The sequence below is a fragment of the Notothenia rossii genome, assembly GCF_949606895.1.
Source record: "Notothenia rossii genome assembly, chromosome: 11".
In the NCBI taxonomy this organism is placed as follows: domain Eukaryota; kingdom Metazoa; phylum Chordata; class Actinopteri; order Perciformes; family Nototheniidae; genus Notothenia; species Notothenia rossii.
The window spans coordinates 52,003,543-52,021,175 of record NC_136910.1 but is presented as its reverse complement, the minus strand read 5'-3'; the positions used below and the strand labels follow the sequence as shown (position 1 = coordinate 52,021,175).

The following is a 17,633-nucleotide window of genomic DNA, read 5'->3' as shown; positions in this document are numbered from 1 at the left end:
TCCCTGGCGGTATAATCGCACACAACGAGAGCTGCTGTTATATTTTTCTTTGACAGTCATGAAAACATAAAGTGTGGGGTATGCAGACTTTAAACATACTTGATCCCCCAGAACAACAACATAATACCCCCTTTTTTTTTAGCACGACAACGCAAATTAAATGTCACTTTTTATTGTGTCCTTACCTTAGGTGACTGTAAAAATAAAAACAAACAGTTTGTCTTCTAAAAACCCTTTCACCACCCTGCACTTCCCAGATAAGCCTATTCAGCTATTCATCCCTGTTATGTCTGAAGGTAGAAAAATGTCTTTTAATCCGAGCACACCAGCTAAGAACAACAAAGGATAATAGATAAGAAGAAACGTTTGACAACTTCTTACAAAAGGATCAGACAACCGGAACATGTTTTGAAACTATTCATCAATGTCATGTTTCTTAATTAAATGCTGCCGTTATCTCGACACTGGACCACACAATGTTTGTTTGTGGAATTGTGGGATATGGTGGGCTTGCTAATTAATATAAATACTTACTTTTCAATAAAGACGGCGTGGGTGGGCAGACAAGAAGCTTTCATAAGGTATAATGCAGTAAAATCCTTGGCAATGAAAACTATCTTTTCAATAGCTTTTTGAAAGTCTATGTGGGTATTCCTCACTTTTATTGAAGGTTACATTTATACATCTTTGTAGCTTCTATTGCAGCAGTAAATTATTCAAAGCCAATTACCGTTTTCATGATGTGAACTGAATACCAACAACCTCACAGCAATGTCGCTTCATTAAGATGCAACAAATGGACATTTATTTAAGCCTTGGAAGCTAAAATGCCACGATTTAAAAAGTAAGAGTCTGTATGCGTCTACCTGTAATGATTAAAAACCCACCATCGTGCAATGCTACAGACATATTATTTTGACCTTTTTAAACTGTGTTTTTTATATTTCGTTTTAAATCTATGAAATCATGCCCCAATATTATAATCTACTAAGGACAATTACAGATGCAGGCTATGTGAACAATTCAGCTATATAAATATATAGATATATATAAATGAAAGCTGAAAAAACATAATGCTTATATTTCACTAAACAAATATTCAAATTTGTATTATTCACTATGGCTTTCTTTTTTTAACTTAAAGACCCTTTTATGCTTTTTGGGGCTTTCCCTTTTCTGTAGTGTGTAAATGGTCTGCAATGGCTACAATCCCAAAGAGGGAGTTTCTCTCCCACACCCTGCCAGACACACCTCCATATGACTCCTTTATTTCTAGTAACATAGTGACATCACATGTAACACTCATGATATTATTGGCTGGCACTCGAACACATTGACCATGATAGGCTAGGGGGCGGGACATCTCTAAGCGATTGACCAATCAAAACAGACCCAGCCAGCTAACCAATCAGAGAAGACTGGCCTCTGGTTTCAGACAGAGGGGGAAAAAAAGATGCTATTTTTTCTTTTAATCTTTCTTTTATTGTCTTTTGTTTTAAATGCCTTTGTCTGAATGTCTTTCATTTTTGTAAAGCACCTTGAATTGCCTTGTGTTGAAAGGTGATAAATAAACTTGCCCTGTCTTGCTAGTACAGTATGTCACAAAATACAAATATGAACCAGAAAATCAGCCTAATAAACATTTAAAGCTGATCATCTATTGTCTTTTATTGGCTAATTGACGTTTTAATTTTGCATTTATATTTTCCTAAACACCTTGAGCTATCCCTTATATTAGGTGCTCTATAAATAAACTGTATTTTTAATTATTAAACTGACTGTAAAAATTGAGCAGTTAAGGAGCCTGTTAATTCCCTCCAGGAATTGCTAGCAATTAAAAGATGCTCTGTGTCTCCTGGATGCCTGTAAGTAGATAATTGTTTGTTTACACGTTAGTCATGACAGCTAAGTTGATAATAGTCAGGGCTGTCTGTCAGCTCAAATACAGATGTCAGTTAAAGAAATACAATATGTTTGCCTGAGGAAAACGAAACTGCACGGGCAGGAAACCAGTACTCAAAGATCCAGAGAAAACTATCTGACACCTCTTCATTTATTCAACAACACCACAAGCTAAGATGTCAAACATAAAAAGTTGATTCAACACACTTTGATACAACCGCAACAAAAAAAGAACATTGAAAGCTTCAGAGGGGTACAACGAAGGGCTTTTGTTGCTTCTGCAAACCGTTATTCATACCACACTCAAAGATCTACTCCTGTTTCTCTTCAGTCCGACGATTCATACGTTTTTTTCTTTTCTTTGACAGGTATTATTACATCTAATCCTGCAGGTGTTTTGTCCCTTTAGAAACACAAAGGACACATATATAATACACACAACCTTTCACCAGATTACACCTTTTAAGAGCTGTCAGTGAATGCCATGATTCATGAGTATCTGGTCATTAAGGACTTCTGTGCATTCTGAATAAATACCACTAAAGTTTAAAGAAATGTCTCTACAGTTATTGTACAATGGCAAGTGCAGAAATTATGAAATGTTTTTTTCCAAAAGTATCTTGCTGTAAGTCTTTCTCCAGTCTTCTTGTTGGTTTGATCCCGTGTTGACACTTGAGAGCACTATGAGGGCAGAATGCTGTTGATGAATCTGTACAAAACATGTTTTCATTCACTTTCTAAAATCCTATTTCCTTTGACACATAAGGTCTTAAGGCAACAGTTATCGTCTACCAGTGCTTGAGGTATGTCACATTATGACCTAGTCCTGCCCTCTATGTCTCTGAGAAATTTGAATATACATGCAAAAGTTGTACAGAAGTTTTTCCGGAAGGCAAACCAAATATTGAATTCCCAAAGATCCCGGCATTGCATCAGCGGGCCAATCAAACAGCTTCTCCTGCCACACTGAGAGAAAGGCGTAAGACCTTGGCCGATCTGTGACTGCAGGGGTTCTGGGGCACCGGCGTTCGGCTCGCTGAGAAACACCACGCCTTCAGGAGACTCTTACTCTGGATTTGCGCGCTTTGATCCGGACCAGCGACTGATGACGAGGAGGTCGACAGCGCCTTGCAGCAGCCCCACGAGGAAGCATTGACGCGGTCTTGGCACGAGACATCAGAGTTGCGGGACGGGTGGTGTGGACTGGAGGAGTGGGGGGCGACGTGTCCTTGTGGTTTGACCGCAGGCGCCCCAGTTCGAAGGCAGCGACCACGGAGCACGTTTTGGAAAGCTTTCTTGAACTCCCGGCTGAAGCAGGGGTAGATGATGGGGTTAAGGCAGCTGTTCAGGTAGCCAAGCCAGAAGGTGATCTTAAAGATGGTTTCAGAAGGCTTATAGGACGGGAAGATGGATCCTAGAGTAAGCAAATAAAGAGACACGAATCAAATAAGGAAGTAAACACACTAATACACCACTATTCTTCAAGATTAACCCTAACCCTAATATGCACTTGGGCAGTCAATACCTCCATTTAAGCTCAACAACTAGCACAGAATGTAAATTGTCCGTCGTTCACTTCTTTCCAGACATATTTCCTTTTCCCCTTGTACAAACAGGCTCCTAAGGGTTAATTATTTTTCAAAATCTCACACTCAAGAACATTTACTATTGTTTTGCGCTGATAGGCAATTCATTTCCATCCATCCAACAGATGCCCTTAGACTTACCCACCTTTCCCCATTGCCCTACCCATCTACACACCTGTTCCCACCTCCTAAATCAGCACTGCAGTTGCCATGGATTCCCCCCCCCCCCCTCGCCTGCATGTCATTACCTCATCAGCCTCTCAGTACTATTAATTCCTGTCCAGTTCGTCCACATTTGATTTCTCTTTCTTGCCCTGTGTTTTTTCTTTGAAACTTCTTTAACCGAAACATGGAATCTGCACCTGCCTTCCTGAAAGTCTACATTTACCCTTTTCCTTTGGCATATCTTCATAACACGCAGTATGGCGACTGAGGTGTACTTTTAGACATATACGGTTTTTCATGATTTGGGTCTCTTGGTTCTAATTAAGAGAAATCGTTCAATAATCAATGTTCATTTAGCTTGGCGTGTTTCTAACTGTGTGGCAGCAGTTTGTGTTTTGCCTTTACCTGATTCAACATGACATTAGCCCAAAAATAGTAGTCGTTTTTTGTTCACCATTTTGTAGTTGGAAAAACTGAGCACATTTATTTTTATTTGATTTATTTTACCTTTATTTAACCAGGATAGGTCTCATTGAGATTAAAAATATCTTTTTCAAGAGAGTCCTGGCTCAAGAATGGTAACAGCACAGTTTCAGACAGTTTTACAGTTAAAGACAATAACATTTTTTCTTTTTTACATTTACAAGAATAAGCTCAATACCTTTGGGTTAACTTGCATAAACCAATGTCCAAAAGCTACGCTTACTTGCATAATGCTTCACAGTGCCTATATGGTGCCATTGCACAGCACACATCACATTTTTTTCTGAATTTGGTATGCATACTGTAATGCCAGCGTTGTTACGGTGGCTGAAAAGCATTCCTGGCGGTCACTATAGTGCTTCAGCACAAAACAGGCTTTCTTTCTGAAGTGCTCCGGAGGAATAATGAAAGATTCAGTATTGTTTTCCTCAACAGCCGTCTGGGAATCTCAGACCATCATTGCCTCAAAGCTTGAATGCTCACTGTGCTATGAGCCATGAAGGTCTGTCTCAATTGAAATGCATAACTATTCTCCGATGACTGGCTGCCTTGGGAGACTACAGGGTGACTGAGGATGCCTCCTAGCATTACAGCCCATTAAGCCTGGTGCTTGTAATCTATAATAGCTTTCATAGGAGGGGGCTACAGTTTGTTTCATTCCATTTCATCTCACAGTAGAAGCCCATTCGGCCCCATTGTGGTGTTTTATTTGGTCTATTTGGTTGCTTGTAATTTAATTTCTTGATGTCCCTTGTAAAGAAATTCATGCAGTAGTGTCGAGGGACAGCGGGGAAGTAGCAAGGCCTTGCCTGAGGTTGTGTTCATGGTGCAAAACCTATCAAGAAATATGATACAAATGACTCAACAGCTTTTGTATCGCAATGGCTACAATGCCAAGCCATTGGTGGGATGCTGATAGATCTACATTAAAATGGCTCAGGCTATATTTTTAGCCATCGACACAATGTTGGTATGTAAGATCATCTGTCACTCAAATAGTCAGTTGGTCAGCGTGCCACTTTGGGTCAGACTGAAATAGCTTGAAAACATTTGGATGGATTGCCATGAAAACTTGTTGTTGTTAGTCATGGTCCCATGGGGAAGGATACTGACACTTCATAATCCCCTGACATTTCGTATAGCGCCACCACAAGGTTGGCATTTTTGTTTGTTTTGTCAATAAACAGTCTGAAAATAATGAAAAAAATCCCATTTGTTTCCTAGAATACCAGGGAACATCTTTAAATTGCTAAATTTGTCCAACCAACAGACCAAAACTTGGGATTATTCAATTGTATATCATAGTGAAAAGCAGAAAATTGTCGCAACTGATAAACGTTCTGTCAAACGGATAACTAATTAAAACACCTCTTCTCACAGCAGACGTGTTGACTTGTCATGGGAAAGCACAGGTGTTTCTTTTAATAAAATTAATCATAGCTAATTATGGCAGTGCTATTCGAGGGCCAGAGTAAGCCATCACAGTGTGGCCAGTAAACACAATACTAGGACCCATCAACACAGCAGCTATATTCAGCCATCATTCATTTTATTATTTACACCTGTGTTTTTCCTATTGTGACATTTCAAAAGAGCTTCTGTTTAAAGTTTTTATTTACATGTTTTAGCACTACTGGAGTAAATAGCCATGAAAGTTAAGTCAAAACCATTATTACTTAAATATAGTTATTGTGTTCAGACATTTTAATACATTTCCTACAGACAATACATCCCCGTTTTTGGCAGAGTATCCCTTTTGTTTACAGTTGGATTCCGTATTTGGCCTTTAATACATTCACTTATGAATATTCACAAATCAAGGATAAAAGGTAATGTATATCACTTGTCTACATCTCCTCCATCATGTTCAATGCGATTACAGTTTGTGTAACACGAACAAAACACACATTTCAGAAATAATCTCACCATCTGCGACCTGGGCGGTAACTGCTGACAGACTATTACCCTTTAAATACACACAGGTCCACACTGACAATCACTTATCGCAGGCTAGCCGTAAGAGTTATTTCAGAAACAATTAAGATTCAAGATTAGTTTTTACAATGGTCGGTTTCTAGCCTCTCTTACATTTATGATAACATCGCTGTTATCGCCTTCTTTGAAAGAGTCTGACAACATGTAGGTGTAATTTATAGATGATAAAGTTAAGAATATCGAGCTTAGTAGACATTTACCTTTCCCTGAGCTCTTGGTATTGGCAACCAAAGCTCCGACATGGAGTTTTGATACAATGGTGGACTAATCCTTAATTAGTTCATTTCTGTCCTGTGTTGCTTCTGCTGAATTGAAATTAACAGAATAAAGCAGGCCTCTACAATAAATCATCAAAGCCCTCATTATGGACTCAATTCATGTCTGAAACATTTAAATACCATTTATATTCAGAAAATACCTTATTTCCATTTGCAGACACATGCAGCAAATCAAATATTCTAATTTTCTCTTTTCCAACAAGTTAGTTTCCATTTTTCTTACTGATTACATTCTCCTTGCATTCAAGTCAATGAGCTACCATAAAGACTTGTTTTTCTGAAAAATGCAGTCCTTCCAAAAACCCAGAAGGTTGTTTGACAATGATGTTGTTTAAAGTATATCCAAAATCCTCAAATCTTATTCTATCCATCTGGAACAGCCAATGAGACTTTATCCATATTTGCATATTTTTGTGTAGGTACATTCATCCTAAAGAAAAGCCGCTTTTTAAATGTCCTCTCTGGTAGCTTCATCTTTGTAGCACCTGAATCCACACCCACTACTCTTCTATAACCATGCAGTAGGGTTTTGTTGTGTATTATTACAATTAAAACAGATTTGTTTCCAATAATCAAATTGTCTGTTTTGTTGATGTGTCTTACAAAATGAGTAGGTAAATGTGCGACTGTCGACTAAGCTCTTTTATTTTGTTATAATGAACATGATTGAGATTCCAATTACAGTGCACATGTTGACAATGTGATAGGAGTTTTTCATAGTAATACACCTGCAGAGATTGATCAGCTGATTGATCAAATCTGCTTTGGCTAAACAACATTAAAGAAATGACTCTACTCTCCAGTCTTCCCTTTCAACGCTCTCATGTTGCTGTTTTAGATACAGGAATCTGTTTTCACTAAAAAAGCACTAAAATGTCTTGCTCACCTGTTTTAACAGCTCATTAAATGGCAATGGCTGTTATCACTCTTGTGGTGCTTCAGACTGATCAATGGCCAAATGGCGTCTTTGCATATAATGTCAAACAGTCACAAATGTAAAACGTTTTTAAAATTGTGAATTAAAACAAAAACCCAGGTTGTTACTTTTAGAAGAAGATGAATGATTGATCGCATTTAGAAACGTGTCGAGGTAAATATGTTTTTTTGTTGAGTGAGGTGAGTTTTTTTTTTTTTTAAATACTTACGTACCTCACTTGCAACAAGTCAGTGTCACTAATTGTAATCCTTTGCTCCTGACGTAAACACTAAGCAGTCTCCGCCTAACAATTTTGCACCTCCCTGCAGTTATCTAGCTTACCAAGAAATAACAGCATACAGTACTGAGCCAATTGGTTTCGAAAGGCCATCAAATCTGACCCCCAATAACATCTGATAACCATAATTCAATCGACGGATAACATGCAAAGTTAGGGACCTGTTCAGTATCAGGAAAGACATTGTTAGTGACTAGATGGTTAACAAAGTGGATTATTTAGCATCTTAAGAGAATTATATACTTCCTCAGCAGTTAGTGAAGATTGTAAAATGAATTGCTGGTGTTGTAATTCAATAACGAAAAGTTGTAATAACTGCAGACAAACTATAGTTTGATAAAGGAAAAGTTGTTAAATGACCTACTTTGTTTTTAAAAGATGTATATTTTTTAGAAGAATCTTCACTTTGTGACTTGAATATAATAAGACAGGTAATGTCACATTTCAGGCAAAAGCATGTTGGTGTAGTTTACATTTTGTAAGCTATTCTCTTATTGTCTTAGTCTTCTTTTACACTACCATTTAGTTCTCAAAATAGAATTGTCACATATTGCACATTAATCTAGTCCCATGTGTTTGACGTCAGTGTTGACTTGTCATCATAGCCTTTAGTCCTGGGGGAAAAAGGTTATTTAAGACTAAGTCACAGTTCATTAATGACATAATCCCAGGTTAAGAGGTACCTACCGATGGGTAAGACCAGGAAAAAAGGAAGCCAGCACAGAATGAAACACCCGACAACGATGCCAAGAGTCTTGGCTGCCTTCTCTTCTCTTGAGAACCTAAGCATCTTCGGCAGGGAAAAGGTGGTGCGTTTGCGTGCCACGGTCCCTTTGTTTTCCTCTTGCTTCTCAGTCTGAGCAGCGTTCCCTCTGTGAATCCTCAGCGTCACCCCTTCTGCCTCAACCCCTTCTCCCGTACCGCTCTTCCGGAGGGTTGCGTTCTTTCTCTTTGCCACAGTGTACACACGGCAGTACATGGCCAGGATGATGGCCAAAGGGATGTAGAAAGATCCTAGCGCCGAGAACAAAGCATAGACGGGTTCCTCCGTGATCCGGCACACTGTCTCGTCTTCTGGCTCCGGTTCCTTCCAGCCGAACAGAGGGCCCACAGATATAGCCGCAGAGAGAACCCAGAGAGCAGCCACCGCGGTCAGGCCTCGCCGACCTGTAGCGATGGCAGGGTAGCGCAGAGGATAGCTAACTGCCAGGTAGCGGTCGATGGAGATCACACAGAGGCTGAGGATGGAGGCGGTGCAGCAGAGGACGTCCAGAGCGGCCCAGACGCTGCAGAAGAAGCGGCCAAACACCCATCTTCCAAGAGCCTCCGAGGTGGCAGAGAAGGGCATCACAGCCGAGCTCAGCAGCAGGTCTGCGGCGGCCAGATTGGCGATAAAGTAGTGCGTCACAGAGCGCCAGTGGTGGTGGAACAACACCGACAGGATGACAAGGATGTTGCCAAGGACCCCAAACACGATGAACACCAACAGAACCATCCCCAGAACCACCATCTTGGCTACTTCCACTTCATGATGGGAGGACGAGCTGCAGTTGGGACATCGATCTGCTGCAGGAAAAACACTGGAGTTCTCAGCGGGGTCCATTGTAAACTGTTGGGTGCATCACGTTTCTAAATGCCTTGAAGAGTGATAACACTCATGACACATCTGTTACTCTAATTAGTACAGCTACATCCCTTTTTCTGCTCCTCCTGATGCAGAGGATGAAAGCCTCCCTGCCGCATAACCTGCTCTTCCAGTTCATAAGTAAATGAGGTGACACTTGACAACGATCCACCAATCACAGAGTTCCTTGGCAGAAAGTCAGAGAGAGGGACACTGCCATGGGTTGTCTAATTGTGTCCAGAATTAAAGTACAGTCTAATGGAAATGACAAATATTCAATTTCTCAGAGGCGGCCACTGATGGATTTGGAATGTCATGTTCTGTCATGCTGAAAGGCTTTCTTGAAGCAAACCTTTTAGAAACAAGAAAAGAGATAACAAATAAGTATAGTTAACAAAACATTAGTTACCCAATGATTATTTTAATACCCACACCAGGCTCATCACCCTTTTAAGAGCTGGTATTTATTCATCAGTGCGGGAACTAATCAAAACTTCACACATAGAATGTAAGACATTAAAGGTAAATGGAAAAAAAGTAATTATACAGCACTCGGATATGATTAAAGAGTAAACATATCTTTTAATAGTCTCTTTTCAGAGGAAACAGTCCGTCTATTCTTCCCTCGTTGCATTAGAGGAAATGTAGTATTCTGCTTGAATAAACTAAGTGGCAGTCACGATTTCCTTTTCACCCAGAAAACATTGCAGCCACCTTGTCTTTTTGACTCTGCAAGCTAAAAGTAAAAACATCCCATTACTCATACCTGATTTGTGTTTAACTTTTCAATTAACCAGGCATATCGATTATCTATTTAATAGAGCCGGTGAGCAGTGGGGTAGGGCGGGTATTATAATAGAAAACATAAAAAAAGGAGACATAATCAAAAACAACAACAACAACAGGAGATAAAGACAAGGACACCACAGCGGCAATTACGATCCACGGGGGAATAAAGAAAATCATCCGTGGTATTATAAGAGAACCAGCCAGCCATGCGGGTAATAAATGAAAGCAGAGATTACAAAAAATGTTTTAAGAGCAGACGTTCAGACGGGGCCCGAGATGGCTTCCTTGAAGGTCTTGTGATTGCAAGCTGGGCTCTTACTCAACGGTGGATGACAGGCCAGGAATTGAACCTTGAGGTGGGCTCTATATTACCGAGGGGAAGGCTCTGGCCTGCTGATAGTCCCACTCAGTGGCACTCTCCGTGTACGTGTTGGAGAGCTGGGATGTCACTGACTGAGATAAACAGCGGCTAGAGGAAGAAGAATGTAGAAGAAGCTGCGATAAAGCTTGTCACGTGTTTCTGCAAGATGAAAGGCTTCATCTCACCATGAGGCGGAACGAAAATCCATCCAAACAAACACTTGATGCCGCGATTTCCAGCATCAGTAGCCTGAGGGGAAATGGAATTCAAACAGGCGCTGAATGCATATCTCAGATGGTTTCTGCAGGATGGTTAAACGTATGTGATACTCGGATGGCCTTTTTGAATGTAATGAGATTTCATGGTGCGGTGAAGTGCCGGTGTAAAATGGAAAACCCCCATTGAAAACACAGCCCCGCTGTTTTTGTGGGCTATTGTGACAAGAGAAATAAGTCTTTCATATGTTCGAACCAACACATTAGGCGCATTCACACCGCAGTACTTTTCCCACAAAGGTTCATGAGAACTCTTTATGAACTAAGTACAGATCGTGTTCACACCGGAATAAGTTCCTGGGGAAGGATTAGGCAAATGAAGCCGCTGACTTCACTTCTTCTGCTTTGGGTTTACTGGAAGGCCGCAAACAACTTCACGGCGTATACTGCCACCCGAAGTCCCCGGCCGGAAGTCCCCGGAGTTGGGGACTTCAGTAGAAGCTGCTGGGACTCCCAGCAGCTTCTACTGAAGCCTTCCGAGTAAGTCACCAGAACGCCGACACCTCCTCATCTCCACCGCTCCCATGTTTTATTTTGTGTTGCCATAAGTTAGTCTCTCTGCGTTTGTGCGCTGGGCTAATGCTAATGATAATAATGCTAATGCAAGGATAATAAAATGGCGGCTTCACAAAACTTTTTGGGAGTTTTACGGGGCGTGGTTTGCATTCCACCGAGCCAATCAGAAATAGGAACCTTTTTCTCCCACGAAAGTACCTGCTCTCTAGCAGGGACGGGAAAGGGGGTAAAAAAAGTTCTGATGAACTAATTTGAGTTCCGGCTCTTTTTGGTGTGAACGCGACATTTCGGAACTATATCGGAACTAAAGTGGGAAAAGTACTGCGGTGTGAACGCGGCTATTAAGTTTTACTATAGTTTGATGTGCTGTGTTGGCTCCTGCATTGAATTGATCTTAGTTTAGCTTTAAGGAATACCGCCAAACCAATCATTGTTGTATCAATTACTCACCCTGTGTCACCTTTAATGACATTTTTTTTTCTTTTCTGGTAATGGTCCAATTTTGAAAGATTTAGAACCGTTTAGATGCATTGAAGCAAATGTTAAACAACTTCTACACTATATCAGTTTCCGAACTTCATAAAATGCGTGTGTTCGGAAATAATGGGCATACAAATGATACTTGGATTATACTAGAGATTTTGATGTTAGTTTTTTTTTAGTTTTCTTGAAGAATTGAAGGCAACACAGGACAAGTCAATAACAACAATAACAAGTAAATTGTCCTTTTGTTGGAAAAGTATCCCTTTAATCTTTTTAAAAAGTTAAAACTCCTATATGTATTTGCGCTTCCTGTTTTAGTCCTGCATGTAATAGTATTAGTATTGGAGTAGCAGGGTGATGGCAGCGCTGTGACAGAATGATGAAGTGGTGTGGGGTGTGTTAAATGATCTTTGCATTCTGCGGCATTATTCACTGCCTTCACAGCCGCCTTGCATCAGTTGTCTGGCTTCTTTACATATCATTTCCTTCCTTCCTATCAGAGAAAATGCCGAGCCATTTATGTTTTTCAAAAAAGGAAAGTGGCTCACACAGAAAATACGCCTGTGCATTTATCCACATACTCTATGTAGCTGCAGATAAAAAAGGTTCACGCAATAGCTTCTGTGTGTCACGACACAGACCTACACATGTAGAGTTAATCTATTAAAAAAAAGAAAACATCTTAAATCCCATTTACGTGTTAATCTGTGTCCTTTGGGAGAGGATCAAAGAGTCAATGTGTCAGATCAATAAGTCCCTTAAGAGCATTCATGGTTGATGGATTCAAGTCATTAATCAACCATAACATACAGTATCTTTTATTTGCTCATACCTTCTGCCAAAAATCTGACGATGTGCTGCTTTTCACTTTATTTAAAATTGTGTCTTCAATATCTTTGGGTTTTGGATTGTTTTTATGGAACAAAGCAAGTTTACTTTGTTCCCTGAGAAAATACATTTTTACTCAATTTGAAAAAAGAACGGAGAGCTTTTTATAGAGAAACCATCACTTTTGACATCCCTAAGTGCATTTCCTTACCGTCAGACTGCATACATCTCTCATTCCCTGCGCATAATATTTGATCAAAAGCTTTCAGTGGACTTCATTATACTCCAATTTACATCTGGAACCCAAAGGTGCACCGCTCATTGAATTGCATTAGTGGGATCTCGTGGAAAGATGGTTGCTCTGCCCTTGAAGAAACTTTAGTGCTAGAGCCTCCTCAGCCTCAGAGTGGCCATTAAACAATTTAAACAAGACTAAATGTTATATTGGAATCCCAATTAGGTTTTGTTTTACTGGACAGAATATTAGCGGGCATAATATAAAGCTTAATGTAGCATAAGCGTGGGCCTATTTAATCAGAACAGCAGTTCACAGAGAGAGAGGACAGTGTTACCATCACAAGGGCAATGTGCACAATAATGGGCACAAAGCTTCCTGACAGTTCGTCGATGCAGCAGATTTTGAAGCTCCTGTTCTCCTTACAGCATGTGTGTCTGCCATAATACTGAATGTTCTCTGCATTGTGTTGCACAAAGGCCTATACCTTCATTATATTTAATAATCACATCATCAAGGCTGCAGAAAGACAGAATAAAGGCTGCAGTGCTTCCTCCGACACATCTCATTTATTACTGTCTTCGGGCCTGGAAATTACAATTATTCTCATTATTGATTCATGTATCCGTTACATGAAAACTGTATTGGTTTATGTAATGATTTATGGGTTGGCTAATGCCAGAGATAAAAGTAAATGGACGATAATACTATGGAAGTAATTAAAAGGTTTTAAATCAAATATAAAGATAAATGTGCATGTCATATTTAACAGATTCTTCCTTAATCATTGGGCAATTATACATTCAATCACAGTCATTCCTATATTTCATCACGAGAATCGTTTGAAAATGTTGAAATGTTTATGCTATTTTTGTTAGGTTTTGTGTTAAGTTCTGCATGTCACTTTTTATTAGTGTTGTAAACCACTACTGTGTTGTTTTTGCAAATAGGAGGAAAAAAAGCCAGAAAAAAGTGAGAAATAGTCATCACCATTTCCTAGATTCCAAATATACTTCTTCAAATTGTGAATTTTGTTTAATCAGTTAAAAAAACCTCCTATAGATTCATGACGGGAGGCTGTGGCTCAGTGGGTTAGTGTGCTAGTTAGTGCGCTGATCTTGGAATCAGAGGATAGCAAGTTCGAATCCCACTGCAATCAGCATGTCGTTGTGTCCCTGGGCAAGACACTTCACCCCAAAATGTCTCCTGTGGGGATTGCCCACAGTATTGAGTATGTAAGTCGCATTGGATAAAAGCCTACAAGTGACATGTGATTTAATGTAATGACAAATGTAAAACGGAGAAAAGCAGCAAATCGCCACAGCTGGAAGCAGAACATGTTGCAAGTATTCCTAAAATCCCGTAAATACTTCTCCACATCCCCACTAATGAGTTGAATTTCTGCATTTGATATTCATCTAGCAGAACTGTCTCGAGGTCACATTGAAGAAATGTAATAAAAAATCCTACACACAGTTCTCCTTAGTATAAAGTGCATTGTGTTGCCACTGCAGAGTTCATATATCATTTGTTCGCACAAACACTGTTGCCAGGTCTGTAGCACTTCCATGATGAATGGCTTTTCATTGGAAGTGTATCTCTAAAAAGCTGTACAGTACTCTCCAGGGGAGGAAATTCAAAAGCTGCATGACATTAATCATTATGTTTTATTAACCTTGAGCTCTTGCACACCTCCCTAAAGAGAGGACAGTTAAAGTGTCTCAAGCTTCCGTCCATCTGAGGACGTTGTATTGTTAGTGTTTATCCCCACATGGCAGTTATATGTCTGACAGGATGATAATAAATGTTCCTGTGCTGCGAGCGTCTGCAGCTTCAGTCATTTATCATTTTTAAATATTAATAAAACATGTTTATTTAGATCCCATAAACCAAGTTTTTGGATAAAGATGGCCTACCTGTTGAGGGGAGATTCTCAAAATAATCTATCCTAATAAGTCTGCAGAGGCAAAAAGCCTTTTGTTTTTGCATATAAAACAATATCATTCAAATAATATATTACTTTTTGCTTGTTTGAATACTTAATAAAATGCAAGGATTAAGCAATGTCTAAATGTTAGGCTGCATGAATTAGCATCACGACCTGATGTTGGAAATAAAGCAATGTTGTCAATCAGTGGCCTATTAAAGAAAACACATCCTCCATCTGATTAAAAATACTCATAACTATCCTCTCTGGAAATAGGAAGTCACTCAGCCAGGGAAGTAGTCTGATGTGGGATTAGGGGTGAGGAAGAAAAAAAAGTCTTACCTTGTTCAGAGCGCACAAACCTCACTGCAACGAGTTGAAAAAAGGGGAGACGGTGAGCTAATTTTCTCTGAAAACAGTCATGCGTTATTGTGTGTGTCCTCCATGGGCAGCTCGGAGACCACATAGCTCCAGAGCCTCCTTGCCTGCCTTCCTCCTGACTCTGGCGGGAGACAAAGTCACACTGGACTCCCCCCCCCGACATGGTCCTCACAGGCCCCGCCCCCTGCCACAACATCTCGTGCCTCTTCAATTTAACGGCTTTCCTCACAGCCATTATGTGAGTGACCCCGTAACTAACAAAGCTGTTAGTGTTGTTACTCTATTTAAAGGCTACAACCTAAGCAAAGTTATTAAATGTTTTTAGATGGTTATTACAAGTAATTTTTGACGGGTAGTATTTGATCAAGTAATATAATGGTGCAGGAAGGAGTTCTAGCCCCAGAAAATGTGCCTTTTATCAATGATTTTCACGTTTAGTTCTACTATGACAAAGTACATCAGTGAATACCCAACTTTTGAATGTCTAAAGCAACAACGTGTCATTAAAAACCCTGGTCGCTAATATGTTTAAATGAGACTATAATAAACGCCATCACGCTGAACGTGAGTCCGTCTTTAGCTTAGCGTTGGTGAAGGCGATGCACAGTGGTGCGACCACAACCTTGTTGTTAAATTATAGCCTTTCGTTAGCTTTTTATTTATGCTTCAACAATCACAAAAGTGGTGTCAAAAAGGGAATATCCTCTTGAACAAAACGCCTACAGTAAGTGCTATCAACATTTGTTTACCAAGGGTCTTATTTTCTGCAATATTAGAAAATCCATTGGTAAAATCCCATTGCTAAACAAATTTCCGTGTATAGGTCAACAGAAAGGAGTCAGCTCTATGAAACACAGTGGAAAGCCGAACATGGTTAATCTAAACATGAATAACATTGTATTTCACCACAAGATGTTCTGCCTTTGAACCATCTTTGGTTGCACTTGGAATTAGGCCACGACTCGGCGCATGCTTAGCATGGATGTATGAATGATTTGGCGTTTAGTTGCTTTACGGAATGAAGTGACGTGCAAGCTTAAATTAAACACAGTCGTCCTGGGCAGGGTGTAAATAGCCAAATAGCTTCCATGTGACTATTTTACCCTGGGCGCAAATAGACACTCCGCATAACGTATGTTAAGGTACAAAAAAGTAAAGTATACTTAGCTATAACAACATATTAAACAGCACTTCCCAGAATGTGAATGCCTATTTCCATCTCTATACGTTTTTTTATTAATTAATTGAACTTGTATGTTTAATTTCTATGCCATGCCAAACATTTGGCCCTTCCTGGGATAGCAGGACGCTTATATCTTCCGGGGTACAATTTACGGAACGCTTATGGAGCATTTAAAAAAGAAAGCAAAGAAAATACAAAGCAAGTAAAGTTAATATCCAAATGTAGCTATTCATATGAAGAAGTATAGATCACATTGGTATAGACCTATTTTCATTTTTTTAACAAAAAAGCTTGCTTTCGGCACAATGATTGTTTGTGTTTCTATTTTACGAATTCTTCACATGATATGCTGTATGAAGACACGTTGTCATCATGAAACTGGAATAGCTGTACACATGGGGTTGACACAAAGTTAGAATTTTCAGGACTTTTATTAAGTATAAAGATGAAGGATGTGCTCTGCTCCACAGGGCCGAAAGGAACTGCTCGGCCCTGACAGTGCCTGGCTTTATTTGTTATTGGAATACCAGACATACTGACACAGACTCCGAACGGGGTTGGGTTGTGTCCAGTTCATCACATACCTCAAGGATGAAAAATTGGCTATTCCATCTCTCCGGTTATTGTTTCAGGTTGAGTTATTTAAGGCTTCTTCGACGGCTCCGTGACCCGACCTCAGGTGTCTCAGATGTCGCTGAGGGCCCTGCCATCGGTGTTCACTTTGAGATATTTTTTTTCCCCTCCTGTCTTGAATTTCAGGATGATGCATTCATCTTCAAATGGCAGAGTTTTCTCATAAGTCTGCTGCCGCCGGGTGTATTGATCTAGTGTATGGATTGTTCTAGTCTGCATTATGGGTGTATATTGCAGTATTCAGTGTTCATTCAGGGCTGCCCTTATATTGTCCTTAGACTTGTCCCTGGCTGAGTATAAAAAAGTGTTTTATTGTTCAGAATATGTGGAATTAACATAAGCTCATTCACATTTGCATTGGTATTCAGAGCGTTGGCTTTAGTCAGTAAACTGATGCTTATTCAAGAACAGTGAAAAGAAACTTCCTATTAAGATTCATCTCATGGATCGGCCTACTGCACACCCCACTGCCAAAGAGTGTGGGGAGGAACACATCAGTTAGTAGATGCATATTTGGTGCTTTACCTGGTATTTTAAAACACTGTGCATGAGCACAGAGCTGGCTTATGATTGCGTTGCTTCTTCCTGACTGCATTAAGTCGGATACACTTTAAAGCACAAACAGGGCTTTGCAGTGGTTTAAAACATTGCATTCTATTATTTCAGAGACCACATTTACATTTTCCGGTTTTGTCGCAAATTCATCCCGTTCCCAAGTTTGACCCCAACTTCCTCACGTAATTCCAGTGCGGATGTTTACCATGAACAGCACGTC

General features: G+C 39.9%; 1 protein-coding gene across 1 annotated transcript; it reads right to left on the bottom strand.

The window, feature by feature from the left end:
• Positions 1-955: 955 nt before the first annotated feature.
• adra1ab (adrenoceptor alpha 1Ab) lies at positions 956-15,154 on the bottom strand. Its single transcript, XM_079657325.1, has 3 exons — positions 15,004-15,154; positions 8,311-9,599; positions 956-3,316 (listed from the first exon to the last, which is right to left on the bottom strand). Exons 2-3 carry the CDS (start codon positions 9,224-9,226, stop codon positions 2,847-2,849), a joined length of 1,386 nt encoding a protein of 461 aa, XP_079513451.1. The 5' UTR covers positions 9,227-9,599; positions 15,004-15,154; the 3' UTR covers positions 956-2,846.
• Between the last annotated feature and the right edge of the window lie 2,479 nt (positions 15,155-17,633).